General features: G+C 35.8%; 1 protein-coding gene across 3 annotated transcripts; it reads right to left on the bottom strand.

Moving 5' to 3' along the window:
• Window positions 1-765: 765 nt before the first annotated feature.
• Window positions 766-20,385, bottom strand: ZRANB2 (zinc finger RANBP2-type containing 2). Of its 3 annotated transcripts, none has more exons than XR_009451957.1 (11): window positions 20,165-20,379; window positions 16,735-16,787; window positions 16,535-16,643; window positions 15,502-15,584; window positions 9,994-10,070; window positions 9,586-9,720; window positions 8,247-8,416; window positions 6,666-6,752; window positions 4,339-4,494; window positions 3,198-3,267; window positions 766-2,659 (listed from the first exon to the last, which is right to left on the bottom strand). XR_009451957.1 is itself a non-coding variant. In XM_059689182.1 (11 exons), the coding sequence occupies exons 1-10, from the start codon at window positions 20,218-20,220 to the stop codon at window positions 3,238-3,240; spliced, it is 960 nt and encodes a 319-aa protein (XP_059545165.1). In that variant the 5' UTR covers window positions 20,221-20,372; the 3' UTR covers window positions 766-2,659; window positions 3,198-3,237. The 3 variants fall into 3 exon arrangements, 2 of the variants coding, with proteins under 2 accessions (XP_059545165.1, XP_059545166.1); XM_059689182.1 differs by having other exon boundaries at window positions 3,198-3,271; window positions 20,165-20,372; XM_059689183.1 differs by lacking the exon at window positions 3,198-3,267 and having other exon boundaries at window positions 20,165-20,385.
• Window positions 20,386-20,935: the final 550 nt, after the last annotated feature.

The following is a 20,935-nucleotide window of genomic DNA, read 5'->3' as shown; positions in this document are numbered from 1 at the left end:
CTTAAGATAACTTAGCAGTTAAAAAGAACAGTTATTGAGTGCAATAAAGTGAGTTTTAAGAGTAATTCAGAGCCTGAACAGCATGGCTCAGTTGTTGAGCATTGATCTAGGAGCCAGGAGGTCATGGGTTCTGTTCCCAGTCAGGCCATATGCCTGGGTTGTGGGCTTGATCACCAGTGTAGGGCATGCAGGACGCAGCTGATCAGTGATTCTCTCTGATTTTTGAGTACCCAAGGTGATAGTGATGCTTTATAATGTTTTAAACCAAGCACTCCTATATGAAAATAAGATGACATTATATACAGGGTAAGTTGCTGGAGGATAAGACCAGCAGGTCATAAATGCAAGAAGTCCTCAGAAGGCTGATGGACTTTGATATTCAGCAGGGCTGAAAAAAAAAATCAGCAATATATTACCCTGCTGCTGGCCAAATGGCTGAAGGCGATCTCCTAACCTGTTAATTTTTAACTGTTTATCAAACCTTACCAATGGCAAATGTATATATATATTCTAGTAAATAAAAAGCCGTAGGTCCGGAGATTCAGAGAGCCACTCCACTAGAGGAGGAGTTCTCTGCCTGACTTTCCCCCATGCCTTCTAAATTTATATTTCTTGTCTAGTGTATCTGTTTAGGTTGTAGCCCCTTCTCCAGATCCTTGAACCCTTGACGCAAAAGGCTGCAGCAGTAAGTGAATATAAAGAGTTTAAAATGAGAAGTAACAAACAAGGCTGCAAATAGCTTTAAAAATGAACATTAAATCAGCATTTAAAATTTCTAATTTATTTCTAACAAACACCACTTGATGCTTGACTCACAAGCTTTATTTACATTTGTCTACAGCATCATTTCCTTATGGACTACTACAGTTTAGTTAAACCAAATGAAATCATAATCATCTGAATTGTCTGTAAACAACTATTAGCTAAATTTATAATCTTGCATTTATTTAGTACAGCCAAAGTTTAAATACAGAAAGCACAAGAATAAACCAATAGTAACATGTAAAATCTAAAAGATCATCTGGGCATTTTAGGAGGTGGACTTTCAAGAAGTCTGAGGCACAATTACAAGAGAGAAAAGTTCTTGTGCAAACTACAGTAAATGTAGGAAAGAAAATTAAGACAAAAAAAACAAGGGGCAAGTTCATTGTAAAAATATTATCAAAATATTCCTACATAAGATATTTTGATTTCATCTTTAGATCAAGTGAAGAGAAAAACCACTCATTTTAAAATAAAGAAACAAATATAATTTTGTTTGGTCTGTCTACAAAATGCCTTAAAGCATTTTAGTTTTTAATTGCAGAAGACATTACTGTTCAAAAAAACCCCCAAAAAACAGAACAAGAATAATGGGTATTGATCCCCATGACAAAAAGTCCTCAAGCACAACTGCTGATCTTCCTTAACATACTTACCTTGCATTGTCACTGAAGATACTGTTAAGAGAAACCTTTTGTTTTTTAAACCAAAAGACATAATAAAGCTTGTGACCAGATTTTAATTTTGAGAAATAAAACAAACTCTGAAAGTATTTTAAGCCATAAGTAATTTCAAGTGAACAGGAACAATTATTTCTGCTTGTGTTGTGCAGAAATAAATATTCATTTATTACTCAAAAAAATTTTATTAAGTGTTTAAAGTTAAACATCTCACAGCAAAGGTTTGCTTAAATTAACAATGTCTCTGTTGGTCTTTCACCCAAAGAGAACTATACTTCAGAAGTTTTCTTTATTAACTATAATTTAGCTTTGTCTACCCTATCATGTGTGATAATGGATTTTTAAAAGACATCACACAAAGCTTCTTAAAATAGTAAGATAAACATTTTGAACATAAGATGTTTTCCTCATCAGACAACCATATCAGCAGATTAGAAATGAACTGTTAGATATTCTTGCTCAAATGATGTGTCAGAGTGAGAAATATGGAACACCATTCTCCTTCTACAATTCACAAGATTTTTCTGCATTAAATGTGGTGCAAAAAGCAAAACTGAATAAAAGACAGAATAATTCTAAGGCACCCTTAGCATAGGGAATTTAAGAATAAAGTTTCTAGTTGGCTGTTTTACAACTAGTTTAACTTTTTCTGAGAAGAATCACTTTGACATAGGTTAACATACCTAGGCTGACTCCTTTTCTCAGATTAACATAAACAGACTGTTTCCAACTACTTCACCACAGTCTTGCCTCCATGCCCAAAGTTCAGGCAAGCCTAAGGTAACCATAAGTCACTAAACAATTCCTATTTGGAAATGAGGAAAACAAGAGTTCAAATTAGGAAATAAAGTAAACAAAAACAAAAACCCAAAAGAAGCAAAGTACTTCGTTATAGATGAGATGGTTTTTTAAAAAAAATGACTGTAAATAAAGAACGATAAATAGAGCATCTATTTTGGGATATTATGGCTTAAAATACTATTTACTTTTAATTTCACAAATAAACACAGCTGTATTGTTCTGAAAAGCAATGAAAGGCATGCACCTCTACTAGGAGACTTAGCACTTTTGACCAAGTAAGACACCAACTTCTTAAAAAATATGCTTCATGCACTGTACTGGATTTTTTTTTTAAGATGTAAATTTTAATACATTATTTCTTTTTTGAACTTGAACGGGAACCAGAATGGGATGATCCAGAAGATGACCTGTGGTGCCTGTAAGACATAATAGAGAAAGCAGGTAGTCTTAATAAGCTGGAGTTGGATATCATCATTCATTCATTAAGACTTTGAGAATATACAAAAATCAAACCTAATTATACTAGAAAAACATAACAATTAAAATCTAAGATATAAACTTATACACATAAAATTAGTGTTTAGACCTTGGATGTGAGCCCAGTAATAGTATAATTTAAAATTCTCTATAATTAAAAAAATCTCTCATTTCAAGATACAGCCATCTCTCAATTATTTAAGAAAAGCCTTGCAAAAATAGGTAAATTACAGATAATATACAACAAAGCCATATAAACTTGTTAATGGAAGAGTAACTAAAACAATCTCTGTGATAACACTGTAGATAGTGTGGTAAGTCTATATGTAAAACAGATACAGCAAGGCTTCTGACTGTATATAAGAATATGTATTCATAAATAATTACATTTTGGAAATCTAGGTCTCACAAGATGATTGTACAATTAGTTAAATGGTTATATGCATGCAGCTAATATGAATAAGTCAATATATCAACCTGGGTAAAGTAGTGGTGTTCCGAGGGGTTGGCCCTGGGCTCAGGGTTGTTTAGTGTTTTCACCAATCACCTGGCTTATGGAATAGAGAACATGTTCATTAAGTTTAGATGACAACAAACTAGGGGGATTATATGTGGCTAAAATAAAAATTTGCAGAAGTAGTAAGAAATCAACAGAATGAATTTCACAAGTATGGAGTTATTTTTCTTACAAAAAAACAAAATCAAACCAAATGCAGAGAAAGAAGACTAGTTGTGTGTAACCTTAATATCTAAACTTCAAAATGTGAAGCAAAACTAATCATTCTGTGCAAATAGGAATCATGAGGCATCCTACCACTAAACCCAGCAATAATCAGATTTTACCTAATCATTACTTTCACAAGCTGAAAGGATAAGAAAAATTTTGCCAAGGATACAAAGGAAGCCATTAAACTGACTGTATAATTAGACGTTGAGAATCAAGAGGAAAATTAATTAATTAATTAGTCTGTTGTAGGAAAGGCTGACAGATGACATGCTCTCCAAACTAAAAAATGTCCACATAGATAACATAATCAAGTAAAGGTCTTTCTCAAAAAGAAGAAAAAAACAACGGGGTTTGTACTGCAAGATGAAAAATGTATTAGCTACAAGAACAATTTCCTTATAAAGAGTATGAAACAATAATTTGCTGTGCAAATGCATTTACACATATTTAAATGAGGACAGATTTTCAATGATCTAGAATAATTATTTTTACTAGATGCCCTAGAATATTAATTTCTAATATTAATATAAAATTTATAATATGAACTAAATACATATAGAAATCAACTTCTAAATTACTTCAACACACAGCTTTTGAATTAAATCTTAAAAGATAGAAATAACCAAGAGTTGGCTATAATTATATATGAAAATAAGTATTTAAGTAATAAAATGAACAGATAGAAGAGTGGCTTGATCTACAACTTTTCTAAACAATCCAATCAAAGCACAAAAGATAAACAAAGCAATTAATGTTTTTTGAAGTTTAAAGTTGAAAAGTATAATTTAAAGTTGGACTAAAGGAGATTATAAAAATCTGATCCTTGACTAGAAGTTTAATCTATTAAACACACTTAAGAACACCCATTCTTATTTCTACAGAAACCCAAACCTTTCGGGTGACCGTGATCTTGTTCGTCTTTTTTTGCGATCACCAGATGAAGATCTAGAACGACTTCTCTTTCTGTTCCTCTCAGGAGAAGATGATGAACTTGAATAAGATCTTTTTCGTGGGGAAGAAGAGCCCCTGTGGGATCTGGAGCTGGATCTTCATTGATTGAGAAACAAATCAAACATTTCATTAAAAGAAGAAATGAGGCAGATATTTAGTTAACAGCTCCAAAACAAAAAGGATTTATAACTGAAAATTTTATGAGAAGAATACTTACTGCTTACTCAACAGAAGACTTCTGGTTCAACCATAAAAACAATTCTATTTAAATACATTCACTTTAATCTCATCTCTTTTTAAAATTGTAAGGTAAGTGTTTACTACTTATGATTAACAACCAGCCCAATATATTAAAGTAGAATTTTTAAATTATTTTTTTAAAACTTAAGGCTTTCATTTTAAAGTATACATAAATAGCAAAACCAACAGGTAAACTGTGCATTTACACATTTTTGTCTAGAAAATACATCCTTCCATTTGGAGAAAAATATGTATCATATATACACAACCTCCTGAGAAAAGTAAACATAACAATTCCTTGTGGAATTATAAAACTTATTAGTTAAGTTGCTATAGGAAAAGCAGGGATAGGGGACAGAAATGAGAAAAACAGCAACTATTAAACTGCTAAATATTCAAAGAAAAATAAAATGAGTAACTTTAAAACTTTATTTATATCAGCAATATTTATTTTTATGAAAGCCCACTATTCATGAAGTATGAAGTGTTGACATTCACATGTTTTAGGTAGTGGTAACCATGCAAATGTTTAAATGCAATTTTTTCTTCATTTACATTTTGGTTGAAGTAATTTAGCTCAAACTTCCCAAAAAATTCACCTTTGGGCTTAAAATAAACTTAGAAAGCCCAAAAGGAGAATTCTTTGGAAAGTTATAAGCAAAGAAAAAATGTTTGGAAAGAATATAAAGGCTGTTCTGTAAACCTTATTACAGTGCTTCCCAAAGGGAACTAGGACTTATCTTCACCTAAGAAGCACTCAAAAGACTATAACAATGATAAATACACATCACCACCACAGTAACAACAATAAACTCATTGGCTCTCTATTTTCTATTGGCTTAAACAAATGTGCATATCATTCTTTTCTTCTTAACGTTGTTAAACTGTTGTTGCCCTCTAATGCTATAGACTTGGCTCTAATAAACTATTAAGCCATTATTTTTACCAAAGGAGCTACCACTAAACTTCAGTGTAAAGTTCCACACAAGTGGAATTTTTTGTGTTTTCCTTATTCATGTTAGATGCCTTTACTAGATCAATAAATAAACTTAAAAAGAGAGGCAGTATATTTTGACAATGTTTAGAAAAACTGGTGTCTCGTGTGCTTTTTAGAAACTGTATAACTAAATGCAACCTAGAGTTAACAATATTACTTAAGACCACACTCTACTTAGACTAACCAACCAACTTCTTGATTTAGTTTGTGGAATTTAAGAGGAGTGTCTGTTCTCACACACTGTTTATAATAGTCTATGTAATATTACAGAGAAATGAAAATATGTATAAGACCCTCCCCCCCGGAAACTTTATCTGATATAAATAACAAAATCGTTGCTATAAATATTGAAACAATTGCCTTTTAAAACAAAATCTGTTTTGAGGCGAACTTATTTTTCTTCCTTTTAAAAATGAGAAAAAAGCCCTGGCCAGTGTATCTTTAGAGCGTCAGCCTGTGTACTAGAAGGGTCACAGGTTTGAGTCTGGTCAAGGGCACATACCTGGGCTGCAGGTTCCTGCCCCCATCAGGGTGAATGTGGGAAGCAATGTGTGTGTGTGTGTCTCTCTCTCCTTCCCGCTTCTCCCTCCCTTCCAATCTCTAAAAATCAAAGGTGAAAATATCCTCCAGTGAGGATTAACAAAAAACAAAAACAAAAGAATAAACATTTCCTTTTTATTTGCATATCTCTAATTTTATTTGAACTACTACTGCAAACATAACTAATGTATGAGATATTTGGTAATAAGACCTGGCTCTGTCTTCCTAATTCATCACATTTTAGCACAAATAACAAACCTTGCACAATGCAAAATAACCTGAATTCAATCATGGGAATGTCTTGGCACACTGCAGGCAATGGAAACATCTCATGGTGAGAAAATTAAGCCAAGGCAAGTGCATTAGTTTTCTAATGCTAAAATAAAATTGACAATAGAAGCAAAATAAGGGGGGAAAAAGCAGCAACACCTTCTGCGGCCTTTAAATACTTTTTTCTCTCTGCTTTACAGAGAGATGCTACCTCATTCACCTTGATTTCGACCCACGAGATCTCGAATGTTCTCTGGAACTGGAACGAGATCTTGACTGCGAACTGGAAGAACTTCTTGAACGGGACCTGGAACAACATGGAAGGATTTTTTTTTCCAGGACCACTTAATTGAACTTTGTGATATGAACACTGAAAGAAAGATATGCATTAGAATTCATTTTCATGTAAAAGGACAACTATTTTGATATATGTTTTCATAACATAATATTTTAAAGTAACTTTTTGTTTTGATATTTATGCAAAAACTTAAAGATATAGGTAATTTTAAAAAAATAATCAACTATCACTTTTCAAGTTTGACAAAATTACTCTAAAATATTACTCAAGATTGTACAAATTAAAACTTTCAGTATTATCACTTTATTAACACTGAATACTTTACATTTACAATATTTAAAAGTAACTTAACAGGACTTAACATATCCAAGGATTTGAATGTTGCAGTTTACATTTAATTAACTTCTCTGAAATATCTATTAATTTTCCTTATAAAATCCCTTCTATTTCCTCATTCACTATTTAGTATGAAGCTTTAAATGTTGACATGTGTATGTTTGTTTAACCCTATTTTTCTTCCTGCTCAAATGTTAGAGAATTAAAGGGAAAATACATTAACAACCCTGTCATTGTTTTAGGTAATTATATAATTGAAAAATGACACAGGGGAGATATGGTCCATTTAAATTTCAGAAGTCACAACAGAAGTAAAATTCAGTAGTAATCTTACACCTTTAATTTGTTCCTTAAAATAGCCTGCAGCAAAAGAATGTAACATTTTCATCTTAAAATTATCTTTAGAATCAATCACTTTTAAGCTTTAACTAATTAAGTACTCAATTAGCTAATAATTTTTCCTAAATACATTAAAAATTCATTGCATGTTGATTAACTTAAACTGTGAATAAGAATTCTTCAAGGAAACAGTTTATACAAAGCACTGATTTTTCTCACATAAAATTTTATTTTTATTGTTGACTACTCAATCAGGAAATATTTACTAAAATTTTACATTACTAACAAAATAATATTCAAGTACACCACCAATTGACTCCTCTAATTTATTCCTGAACATCTCAAAATTATAAGCATTAAGCCAATAAAACTTATATGACTGAATTTTCTCCTTTATTCAGAATACCTATAACAAAGTAAATTATCTAAGCACTATGTAACAAGCAAAAACTTAAGGCCTAGAAAATTTCTATATTAGCCTTTACTAGTGAAAACAAATATTCACTTTACTTAAAAATTTCTAAATGTAAACTGTATAGGTAGATAATACACTTTATGTAATGATTTAATTAGATCTTTAAAGTCTATTTTAATAAAAGGTCTGGAGATAAATGGACTGAGCAAGTTTCATATTAAAATCTGCATTTCTGAAAATACTGGACAGTAACTTCAAGGCACTAAGAAAAAAATTATCTTTTAAAAGATGACTTGAATGAAATCTCTAAAATAAAAGGAAAGCTTATTCAGTCAATAAAAACAAAATTTATAAATAAAGAAGTTAGATACTGACATTTTGACTGGTGTTACCCTTGACCTGTACCCGTTTACCTGGACCTAGACCTTGAACTTGAGGGGGAGGATGAGCGTGATGAAGATCGTGAATGTGAAGATCGAGACTTTGAGCGACTTCGTCTATTAGATTTCTTTTTATTACTATCTTCTTCTTCACTGGCATCAAGATTATATTTTGAGAGATCAGCATCATCTTCATCCTCATCCTAACAAAAATTCAGAGTCAATTATACTCAACATTTAGATATTAATGCTATGTAATAGGAATAATGAACAGTTCTAGGTACTGGGCATCTCCATATGGATTTAAATAACATCATTAATATCTCAGCAAATTCACTCTCAAGCTAAGCAGACTTAACAATTATCTCAAATATTTCAAAGAAGTAAACCTAGTAGTACTTATTTCCTCTTTTTCTGTCATAAAGTAGTACCAAAGAGCTGTCAACAATTTTCAATTTTACTCCCATTAAAGTCAATGAATCCATATCCCTTACTACTTCATTCTTTTCTCTACTGATATTACAGTAACTTTTTATGTGATCTAACTCAGAAAATCCATTCTGCCTCCCCAATTATCTCAATGTTCAAGTTGACCCTTGAACAATGCAGAGGTTATAGAGGCATCAACCTCTCGCGCATGATTTTTGACTCCCCTAAAACCTAAGTATTAGCCTATTGATCAACAGCCTTGCAGAAAACACAAACTGTTGATTAACACATTTTATGATATGTATTATACACTGTATTCTTACAATAAAGCTAGAGAAAAAATGTTAAGAACATCACAAGAAAAAGACAATACATTATAATATGCATTGAAAAATAAATCTGTGTATAAGTAGACTTGCACCATTCAAACCCGTGTTGTTCAATGGTCGCCTGTGCATATTGACACTCATCACTCTGAAATACAAGTCAGATACCTTATTTGTCTCTTAAAAATTTTGATTTGTTTAGTTGCATTCAAGGGCCTCTTATGATCTTAATCTAGACCTATACATCCAACCATAAAACTTTACACTCAGGCCCACAGAACAAACACCAGACCTCATGTGCTCGCTGCCCTCCCACATTCTTCCCTTTGCTCTAGTCACACTAGCCTATGTTGATTTTTTTAAAACGTTGCCGGCTTGTTTCCTATTCAGGGAACCTTTATTTGCTTAAGTTCCATTAAAAGAAGGGTGTTTCTGTCTCAGTCATTATTGTATTTCCAGAGCCAGAATACTGCTTGGCAGAGTGAAAGCTCAAAACCTTGGTGAGAACAAATGAGTACACAGCCAGAACATATCTTCACCAGGGGCCAAAGGTCATCAAAAACATTCATATGTTATGTCATAACTGAAATAATACAAAGGGGAAAAAAATCATTTACCTCATCCAATTTATATTTAGAAAGATCTTCATCCTCATCCTCTTCTTCTCCCTCAGATTCTTTATCTTCAACTTCCTTTAAAATAGATGCTGGACCAACTGCCTTCCCTCTGTATTTTTTCTTTTTACGTCCAAACTAGAGAAAAAGTTTCATAAAATTTCTGTCAGCTAAAAATGTACTAATACTTTTTTTCTAAAAAAATTTGCATACATTTAAATTAATATGTATTTTAAGTCCATTATGCCAATTATATAAAGTCAATTATGATTTCCTAAAATATGCTTTTGTAAGATTCAAAGTGTACTTACAAAAATAAGATACATTTATATTTTCCTTTGCACTTAAGATACTTTCTAACATGTTTTTCTAATTTGTATTCAACCTGCACACTAATGCATAGCTTATTACCTCATCATATTCACCATCAGATTCTTCTCTTTCTATATATTCAACATTTTCTCTTTCATTAAAACCGCCACCATATCCTAAAATAAGAAGGGCATAAATTGTTATCCTCTGACAATTCATTAAAATAGCAAAACAAAAAAAAACTCCTCAAAATCATCTCCAAGCAACAGAAAAAAGAAAAATCTTGCCCTGAGATTTGCCTGTGCATATAATAATTACTAGTATTTTAAAAAGCATTATTTAAAAAACAAAGAAACAAAAAAAAAACACTACAGAGAAAAGTCTCAATGTGAGATACTTAAAGGTTAAAAGGTTAGAAAGTCCTGTCACTATACTTCCAGCTCTTATCAATTTCAGTGTCCTTAGTCCAGCGGTTCTCAACCTGTGGGTCGCGACCCCTTTGGGGGTTGCCTAAGACCATCGGAAAACACATATATAATTACATATTGTTTTTGTGATTAATCACTATGCTTTAATTATGTTCAATTTGTAACAATCAAAATACATCCTGCATATCAGATATTTACATTATGATTTAAAACAGTAGCAAAATTACAGTTATGATGTAGCAACGAAAGTAATTTTATGGTTGGGGGTCGCCACAACATGAGGAACTGTATTAAAGAGCTGCGGCATTAGGAAGGTTGAGAACCACTGCATCAAAGAGGTAGAGCATGCATGGGAATATATGGGTGAAAAACATCTCCTCAAACCTCTGGTATAACTAAGTTTAAAAAGTAAAAAGGACTTTTCTCTGTAGTTTATCATAATTTTTCAGGTGAATTGGCCTAAACAAGAACCAAGAATCAAATTTCACTGTTTACCAACTGCAGATAGTCAGCAGTCTTGATATATTGAAATTTTGCTGGGCTAAAATTACAAATTACACCAGGCAAAATGATAATGGAGATCCAAATTGCTTTTAACCCTTTTCGGTCCAACGTGGAGGCTGACTCAACAGACCAGGCGCTAGGAGCAGGTCCAACGTCGAGGCTGAGGTTGACACCACAAACCGGTTCAACATTCAATCCCGTCAATTAATTTGGACCAGACTGTTTGAATTCCAAAAATAAAATTGGACCGCAAAGCGTTAATGAAATTGTTTTAAATACAGAGGTGAAAGTCACGGAGGGGTCTCTGAAGCAGCCAATTAACTTTTAAACTGAAAATATTCTATTAAAAAGTAATCAAGATCAACGAACCATTATTCTTTGATGTCACAATTAACACCTACAAGTAGACTGTCACCCCCGATCCCGACCCCCACAGACTAAGTCTTTCACATACATTTCACAGAGATTGGAATGAGAAAGTGAGTTAGTTTTACAGAAAGTGAGATGAGAGACAGTTTGAGTAAATCTCCCACTGAAAAATAATTGAGGTATCAAGTCAATAGTTAACAATCTACCCTAACATTCCAGAGCAATATGAGCACATGAGGGCAGTGATTTCCAGATTTAAGGACTTCACGAACCAGAAAAACATTAAACTTGCAAACAAATACTTTTAATTTGGGATTTGTGACTTTAAATTTATCAAACATGGGCATTAAAAGAATGATCATTATCCTATTATCATTTCATTAACAGCCACGAATAGTGGAACGGTTTTGTTTTAATAGAGTAGTGCCGGGGTCCGACCCCAGCAGGTCCAGGGGTCCCCAAAGGCGTGGACGGAGTCGGCGAAGAAGGAATGACACAGGGACTTCTCCAGCCAGGTTTGGTCACCAGGTTCTAGTCAGGTTCTCTTGCCAATTTCTGTAGTCAGGTTCAGTCCAGGATCCCCTGCCATGCTCTCTCGCCAGGCTTTGCCTCAAAGCTCCGAGGCCAGTCCCTGTCCAGGATCCTCCGGCATGCTCTCGCCAGCGAAGTTCTTCTGTCTCTAGAGAACGTTCTGTGTAGGTTCTGTGCCTAGGCTCTGTCTCTCTTGGTCCTGTCTTCCAAGCCCTGTGTTCTCAGTTCTGTGTTCTGAGTTCTGTGTGTTTCTGTCTTGTTACAACTGTATTTATACCAGTTGATTCAATCCTATCAATCTCTATTACAAAGGTTAGGGCGTTTCTTATCTCCATTCCAGGGAGAAAAGATTATGTAGTTTAAGCATGATTGTTCATAGTTAAAGGGATTAATTACCCGCCTGGCACTTAGTTGAGGGGTTTTATTCCCTCCCTAACTTCAGGGGAAAATCCCTACCTGGGGATTCAACCTTTCTAGGAGAGGTGACCTTGGTTAAAACACAGCGCCAAGAAGGTGAGCAAACATATAAAGAACAGTATGCCATATATGCCAGGTCCCTTGAAACAGCAAGGATGGACCGGCTCCCGGCAGAGTAGCATAATAAATATTGTCTCCTTTAATATAACATTCTTTCTTTTCTTCATTATACGTTGTACCAGTAAAAACTGCAATGTATCAATGTTTATCTTTGATATACTTGCATATCATCCTTTTCCTCCTCTTCCTACCTTGTTTCAGAGACAATATGCACTCCAATGGAAAAATATAAGAATTTCCTTTTCTTTTTGTCCATATAACATGAATAACAAGTGTATCAAATACCATTAACTTTTCCTTAACATTTTGGCTGTAGTTTTTCAGAACATCATAAAAAGACAGAACTAAGCACAAGTGGGTTATGTTCACCTCAAGAGAACCACTCATACTCACTGTTTTTTCTGGATTACAAAAATAATGAAAAGTTATAATTCAACCATATTCTTTGTTTCTAAATTTAGTTAACATTGTATCAGTACATCCCAAGATTAAAGTAAGAGTAGTTTGATAAATAACAAATTCTAAGAGATGACTCACAGTAAAAATCTAAACTTCAAAATACTTAGAAGTAGGTAAAAAAAAAATTCATGGTATTTTCATCATTTAGTAATTTATAGTTGAAAAATGATATGGCAAAAATGGAGAGCTAAAGAATACATTATAGACAAAATTTAGAAAGTGAACTGTAATTCACATAGGTAATTTTGCATATATATGTAAGTAGAAATTACTTTAATATGAATATCATAGCAAATACAAAGCTATTTTCATGTTATCTCATACAGGCCACAGAAAAACAACCTAAATAATCTGCTGACAAGGTACTAGAGGCCCAGTGCATGAAATTCGTGCACTGGTAGAGCCCCTAGTGCAATGATGGTGAACCTATGACACGCGGGTCAGAGGTGACACACGAACTCATTTTTTTGGTTGATTTTTCTTTGTTAAATGGCATTTAAATATATAAAATAAATATCAAAAATGTAAGTCTTTGTTTTACTATGGTTGCAAATACCAAAAAATTTCTATATGTGACACGGCACCAGAGTTAAGTTAGGGTTTTTCAAAATGCTGACGCGCCGAGATCAAAAGGTTCGCCATCACTGCCCTAGCGGCTGCCAGCTGGGTACTCCCTCCCTTCCTCCCAGTAGCCTGCTGCCACCCCAGCTGCCAGCCAGGGCCTCCATCCCTTCCCCCCGCCGGTCCCACCTCTGGCCGAACTCCCGGACAAACTCCTGGTCAAGGGGACAATTTGCACTATGCTTTCATTATATAGAATGTTGTATGAACCAACACAACAAATCCACCTTTATGAAGGGATGGATACATGGAAACACAGCTCTCTATCATGAAAAAACTTGAACACATCATTTTCATTGAAAAAAGGTGAGTTAGCATGGCCTGCATGTGTGTTTCCTTCTTTCCATTGGTTTGAAGTTTGTCAGGTTATATTGTAAAAATTGGTCTTCTTGTTTCTGTTCTTGCCACCCTCCCTCAAATTATTTTTCTACAAATCAGCAATATTTTTTAAAAATTGAGGTGTTGCTTTCTTGTCAAAAATCTTTCAGATATTTCCCATTATATTTAGAATGAAATAAACTCCTTACACCATGATTTAAATGGCTTTTGACTTTTAAAAGTGTTTCTTTCTCTTTAGTGTTTTCTGGAGCTAACTAAGAGATGACTCACAGTAAAAATCTAAACTTCAAAGGTATCAAGTCAAGAGTAACAATCTAGTCACATCCAATGTGATACATTCTTTCAAGTCTCAGGTCCTTTACACAAGCTGTTTACCCTTGCTTGCAATCATCTTCAACTTGTTACTTAGGTAATTCTTTTTCTTCTTAGCTTAAATGCTTTATCAAACACACTGCTTTCTTAAAAAGACTTCATTAATTTTTGTCTCTAGATGTCTATTTTGCTTACCCAAGTATCCCCAACATCTTGCACAATGGCCAATGAGTTATTTAATCAATGAATGAATATAGAAAAGAACATAATTCTAGTGCCATTTAAAGAATTTGAGCTTTTTAAACAAGGCTTTAAAATATAGTTGCTTTTTTGTTAATCCTCACCCAAGGATATTTTTTCCATTGATTTTTAGAGTGGAGGGGAGGGAGGGGGAGAAAGAGAAACAACAACGTAAGAGAGACACATTGACTGGTGGCATCCCTGCCCCCGTCACGTGCCAGACCAGAGCTGGTGATAGAACCTGCAACCCAGGTATGCACCCATGACTGGGAATCAAACCCTCAACCCTTTAGTGCTCATGCCAATGCTTCACCCACTGAACGACATAGGCCAGGGCTAAAATAGTTAAGTGACACAAGCAACCAAGAACCTCTGTAGGTGTTAATATAAAAGTATTTTCAAATTTGTCTCATAATAAAATGTAAAGTGGTGAACGATACTGAACACACATTTAAATCAAGCCTAAGTTAGGGCCGTGAAATAAACAGAGAAAAGGGGATGAACATAACATGTACTTCAAAGGAAGAACTAAGGCACTAACTTGAAAATTCTGTGATTCTATATTTTGAACAAATTAATTAATCCAACTTCTGAGAATTTATTCTAATGAAATCAAAAGAACAAAAATCAGTGTATTGTTTCTATTGCAGTTATCCTTAACTAGAGGCCCTGTGCATGAAATTCATGCAAGGGGGTAGGGGGGGAGATACTCCTCAGCCCAGCCTGTGCCCTCTCGCAGTCTGGGAGCCCTCGGGAGATGTCCAACTGATGTCCTTAGCGCTGCTGCGGAGGCGGGAGAGGCTCCTGCCATCACCACCACTGTGCTTGCCAGCGTGAGCCCAGCTTCTGGCTGAGTGCACTCTCCCTGTGGGAGCGCACTGACCACCAGGGGGCAACTCCTAAGTTGAGTGTCTGCCGCCTGGTGGTCAGTGTGCATCACAGTGACTGGTTGTTCCACTGTTCGGTCGATTTGCATATTAGCCTTTTATTATATAGGATAATAAACATTTAGATCAGTGGGGAAAAAGGGAATAGAGCATTTCTAAAAGTATTCTAATGTCACTGTTAGGCTACAGCTTCCTAATGCTGTACTTTGTAAATTATAAAATTCAAAAACAAAAGATGATTTTTATGAGTATGAGGGGGAAAAATCAAGGGAAAAAAACCATAAAAGTAGAACAGAAAGAATCCTCAATCACTGTGCTCTTCAGATGATATAAACTTTTAGTTCTTTAAAAATCATTGTTAGAATGTGCCTTTATCTTACCTGTTCTTTCTTCTAACTTAGCATACTTTGGAGTATTACACATGTTACACTCTGATCTTCTTGCCCAATTCACATTACTGCAACTTTAGAAGTTAAAAATACCAAGTTAGTAGATAACTACAAGAAAAATAGTAAATTTTTAAACATTCTAGAATTTTAAAATAAAAACCAGGATGAAATAACTACCATAATAATATACTAAGAATATTGCAAACAAGGAAAATGTACCATTGTACTTTTTTTTCTGAAGAGAGAATGTGGGTTCTAACTAAGCAGAGAAGCAAAAGCAATATAGTATGGTGCCTTTCTCATTTTATGAAAAAGAAATGACAAATCATACTCATAGAGATTCTGATGCCTTAGGGGAAAAACATTTGAGATCAAAGATTCTACTAATTTCTGCCTCTGAATTCACCTCAAAGAAGGGTCATTTTTTTTCCTTTTTGAGGAGTCAGTTCAAGTACTGAATTCCAAACCCAGTCTTAATCTGTTGCTGGAAAATTCTTCAGCACAAATTAATATCTATAGGATCAGAAATTTATAAGACCCCCTTCTGATTAAATCCTTTTATATATTTGATTCATGTACACAACATAAAAAAAATGGAAATTGGAAAAATCAATATAGAACTCAAAAATATTAAGAAATCTATCTAACTAGGAATAACTATTATGGCACACATGATTCTAAAATTACTTTGTAAACAGGTAAAATAACTTTTATGGTGTATTTCACATTAATAATTATTTTTGAGATTTTTCAGTAATAGTAGGCTTTTTTGGGGATGTCAGCTCACCTTAAGCATGTTTATTGGTATACATACCCCATCCTTGTAACAACTAATATTACTATTAAAAAATAGAACTTAATAGTTCTTTACACTTATATATAAGATACGGACTGAATAACAATCAACAGATCTTTGATTTAAAGGTGACCTTGGCTTGCTAATGTGACTAATAAGAGTTGGTAACATTAACAAGTAATGAGATACATTTTTATGGAAGAAGAGTGGATGATAATAAACACATACGTTTTACACTGCCAGTCATTAGCACTAAATAGACCTCGGCTCTTTTCTGCAAGTGTCTTTCCTATTTCAGTGCCCCCTGCTTTCATCATCTTAGCCTCAGTTGTTTTCTCTGAAAATAGAAAAATTATGCAACATGAATCTGGGGAAATAATGAATTTATCTGTATATACTGTCCTAATAGAAGCTTCCTTAATGCTTACCCCGACCACATCTATTACAGCTGGTTCTTCTGGCAAAGTTTACATTTCCACATCTGAAAATAAAGCGAAAAATATTTAGATAATTTTAAACCAATATAATTTTTTAAATCCTATATACACAACTTTCAAATGTGTCCTCCCTCTCGATATACCTGGATCCAGAAATTCTAATGGCATCTAAGTTCATTCTAAAACCATGTAGTTAATATTAACTACAAAAAACAAATATCAAAAAACCTCACAATTTAGTGGGAAAACGTACGATTTAAAGTCACAAGTGCAGGATAAGAAACTCAATATCTCACTTTCTACTTATGTGATCCTGGTAAGTTACTTAGGATCTCTATGACTCAGTGTCCTATTAGTGCATGTCATTACAGTTTTGCGCCAAATAACATTTTGGTCAGCAATGAACAGCATATACAACAGTGGTTCCATAAGATTATAATGGAGTTGAAAAATTCCTATTGCCTAGTAACTTCTTACTGCAACGCAAGTGGTGATGCTGGTATAAACAAACCTACTAGGCTGCCAGTAGTATAAAAGTTTAGCACATACAATTATGTATAGTACATAATACTTGATAATGATAATAACTATGTTACTGGTTGATTCAATCCTGTGTTGTTTTTTGCAGTAACATGCTATGTATAGGCTTGTAGCCCAGGAGCAATGGGCTATGTATCATACAGCCTAGTTGTGTAGTAAGTAAGCTATACCACCTAGGTTTGTGTACATGAACTCTGCATTTGCACAATGACAAAATGGCCTAATGACATTTCTCTGAACATATCCCTGTGGTTAAGTTGCGTATAACTGTAATTTTTAAAATTGATTTTTAGAGAGGGAGGATGAGAGGGGGAGGGGGAAAAGAGAGGAGGAGGCAGAGGGAGAAGCACTGATTTGCGGGAGAAACATCTATCAGTTGTCTCCCCTACATGCCCGACCCTGAGGATCAGGCCTAAAACCTAGGTATGGCAGAGTTCTGACGTGGAATCAAACTGCACGGGATGAAGCACCAACCCACTGAACCACACTGTTAGGGCACTGTAACTGTAATTTTAATAAAATCCCCTTGCAAAGCTGAGGTAAGATATGACTCCACTTACAATTACTGACAAGGCACCTGGGAGTTCCAAGAAACTTCAAAGTAATTCCCAGTATAGAAAATAAGATATACACACAAATGTATTAAGTATTATAAGAAATACAAAATCCTAAGGGTGGACCAGTGGGGAGAAAATAAATAAATCATAGAGGGCTTCATGGATCTTGATAAAACACTCTTTTTACAAGTAGGAGGTGGGATAGTAAGGAAAGGAAGATAGATGGATTCTACTGACTAAAAACTATACATAGGTTCAATAATTATAAGGAAATGTAGCTTTTTGGATTATCAAAACCTCTGAAAGCTAACTTAAAAAAATTATAATCATAACCAATAACCTCAACACATGGATTAACAGTATCACTTTATGCTTATAGTCTATAAACTTTAAAAACAAAAATATATTGGACTCACTAACATGGTCTGAATAGTACATGTGCATATCAGTAACAGAATGTTAAATGGTCTAACATGTAAAACTTAAATTTAAAAAAAACTTTACTTTTTTTTAGTTATTATACTGGAATAAAATAAAGATGTGAAGTATGGAATCACCACTAAACCAAAGCATTCCAAATAACTTTCTGGTCCCCTCCAATGCCCAAGAATATCTGTTCTGACCCAAACACATTCTGAAAAATGTTTCCTGGATTTATATGTAGAAATAATATTCTACCCACATGTCTGTAACTGAGAGACCTCCTTCAAATACTTGGGTGTGTTGCATTAATGAGGCTATCAAAAGCACGTTATTCTACAAGCGACCAACACCACAAGAGAGACGTTGTTGAATACCATCGGAATGTTTTCAAATAGTCTCACCTCTAGGAGCAATGCTTTCCTAACACATCACTCTCGTTCTTGTTCGAGATTGTCAAATAGACCTGGAATCCTTCCGGATACCTTAATTTTTATGCAAGTGGCTTTTTAAAAATACCTTTTCATCCTTATTCTATTTGTTCAACATTTTGCTTGGAGATTCATTGATGATTTTTTTTTTCATGTAAATTTAGATCCTCTACTTACCCAGCAACATACTCCTCTGTGCAAATATACCAATATGTATTTCAGTTACAGATGAACCTTTGGGTCGTTTATAGGTCCTGGCCACCATAAATAGTATAGCTATGGCTATTATGCAATTGAGAGCCACCAATTTGTTATGTAAAAACCATAATGGCTCATTAAACCTGCGGAAAGCATGGGCAGAGAACGAACGCTGAGGAAATAAGGCCTGAATCTCCTTGAGTGTCAGTGGGCATTTGCTCCATGCCACTGCTCTCCACGCTATTTCATGTATTTATGGTTCCGGAAGCCACTCTATCCCAGTTTTTACTTGTAAGCAACGTTAAATAAGAAGGTTACGTGGCTAACAAGCAATAGGGCTGACATTACACCCAGGTCTCTGTTTGCTTCCAAGTCTTTCCTCTTTACCACCATCCGCTCTGCCGGCGGCGCCAGGGATCCCAGGTTTTTATTCGGACGTGAGTTGTGCGCTCAATGCTCCTGACCATGACTTTCCACAGCCATCCCCATATATTTACAAACAGATCCACCCATCGGAGTGCCCTGCGATGGAAACCACCGCCGGACGGAGCACAATGACTTGGGCTACAATGTCAAAGGCAGAGCCGTCCCCGCACGTGCTTCCCCGCGGCGGGCCTTCCCCGCGGCGGAAACACGGGCCTCCAGCCTCTTGGCTGGAACGAGGCGAAAGGTTTCCTTCTTGTGGGGGAAATTCAGGGAAAAAAGTCAGGATTTCCCACCCCAAAGAAGGGTAGTGCTGCTGCTGTTATGTGTTTTTTTTTTTGGGGGGGGGTGGGTGGGGGGTAGGTGGGTGGGTGGGTTATATATACACTACGAAGAAACGTTTGCAGTTTTTTTAAAAAATCCAACAAGGTGAACTATGAGAAGCCAAAGAGCGTGACGCTTTCCTCAAACAAGACAAAGTTCTGCGGGGAAAAGTCACGTGAGGGAGACCCAATACCAAGCGGGCCTCACCGGGGAAGATGTCCTGACGGCTGAAACCTGGCCGGGCAGGGCCGGGGCGGGGCGGAGGGTGGGGGTAACGGGGAGGCCAATCTCGCTCCCCAAAATGAGGGGCTGACTTGGAGACACAGGAGCGAGGAAACGCTGGAGGGATGATCACGAAAGCCCTCCTCGTGAGGAGACTGGGAGCCTCCTTCCCGCCCAGGAGCCCGGAGTCGCCGCCTCCTCCCGGCTGAAGGCAACGGGGATCGTAAAAGGGGAAAACGCCGAACCGATCTGAGAAAGACGTCACCGATCAACCGCGCTCCAAGGCGGGGCCCTGGCTGGACTCACTTTTTGTCAGGGCAAATCCAGTCACCGTCACTGACTCGGAAATTCTTGGTCGACATCTTGGACGCCGCCGCCACCAGCACAGCCACCCGCAGCTACGTCTTCACCGGAGGAAAGCGGGCTGGGGACTTTCGGCACTCCGGGGCTGTCCTCGTGCCGCCTGACTCCTTGCCGCCGCTGCGTCAGGGGCTGGTGATGTGGGCACTCGGCCGGGATTGAGTTTAAACGTTATTGTCCAGAGTAAGATGCCTGTGCGATTTTTTTTTCCTGGCCAAAAGAGTTATAACGCAAATGTATTCTCCCGAGCTAAACTAACAGGCGCCGCAGGGGCACCCCAGGCGGAAGGCCTCTAGGCCCTCGAAGCTTTGGGGCGCCCCCTACAGGCGGGAGGACCCAAAAGGAAAGTACGTGCGTAGCTCAGATGGGCGGAGCCACGTAGGCCGAGGCAGAAGCGATTGTATTCAGCTTGGGTCTTGGAATAGCTGGCCGGTTGTTCAGTCTACTGTCAAAGGGTTAGGAACAGTGTGTTACCCAAGTTTTTGGAACACCTTCTTTAATAAAGGATTGAAAATGTTGTTCTATTATGCACACATCATGTCGTTTAGAAAATTATTGTTTTTTGATACATAAATACAGATAAGCAGCGTACACATGGAAACGGACCATTAATTTGTGAACAAGGATATTGCCAAAATTAAAAAATCTTTTTTTTTAATCGAATTTGTTGGGGTGACATAGGTTCGCAAAACTTCCGATTTTCATGTGTACTGCTCA

The sequence above is a fragment of the Myotis daubentonii genome, chromosome 3 (assembly GCF_963259705.1).
Source record: "Myotis daubentonii chromosome 3, mMyoDau2.1, whole genome shotgun sequence".
Taxonomy (NCBI): Eukaryota; Metazoa; Chordata; class Mammalia; order Chiroptera; family Vespertilionidae; genus Myotis; species Myotis daubentonii.
This window is presented reverse-complemented; position numbering and strand designations above follow the sequence as displayed.

Bases quoted from the DNA above. Each gene is read 5' to 3' on its own strand.
- ZRANB2 (XM_059689183.1), bottom strand. From the start codon at position 20,220: ATGTCGACCAAGAATTTCCGAGTCAGTGACGGTGACTGGATTTGCCCT. The intron at 16,788-20,164 runs GTGAGTCCAGCC...CTTTATTTTCAG, and splicing joins TGGATTTGCCCTGACAAAAA to ATGTGGAAATGTAAACTTTG. The intron at 2,660-4,338 runs GTTTGGGTTTCT...TATGTCTTACAG, and splicing joins AGATCACGGTCACCCGAAAG to GCACCACAGGTCATCTTCTG.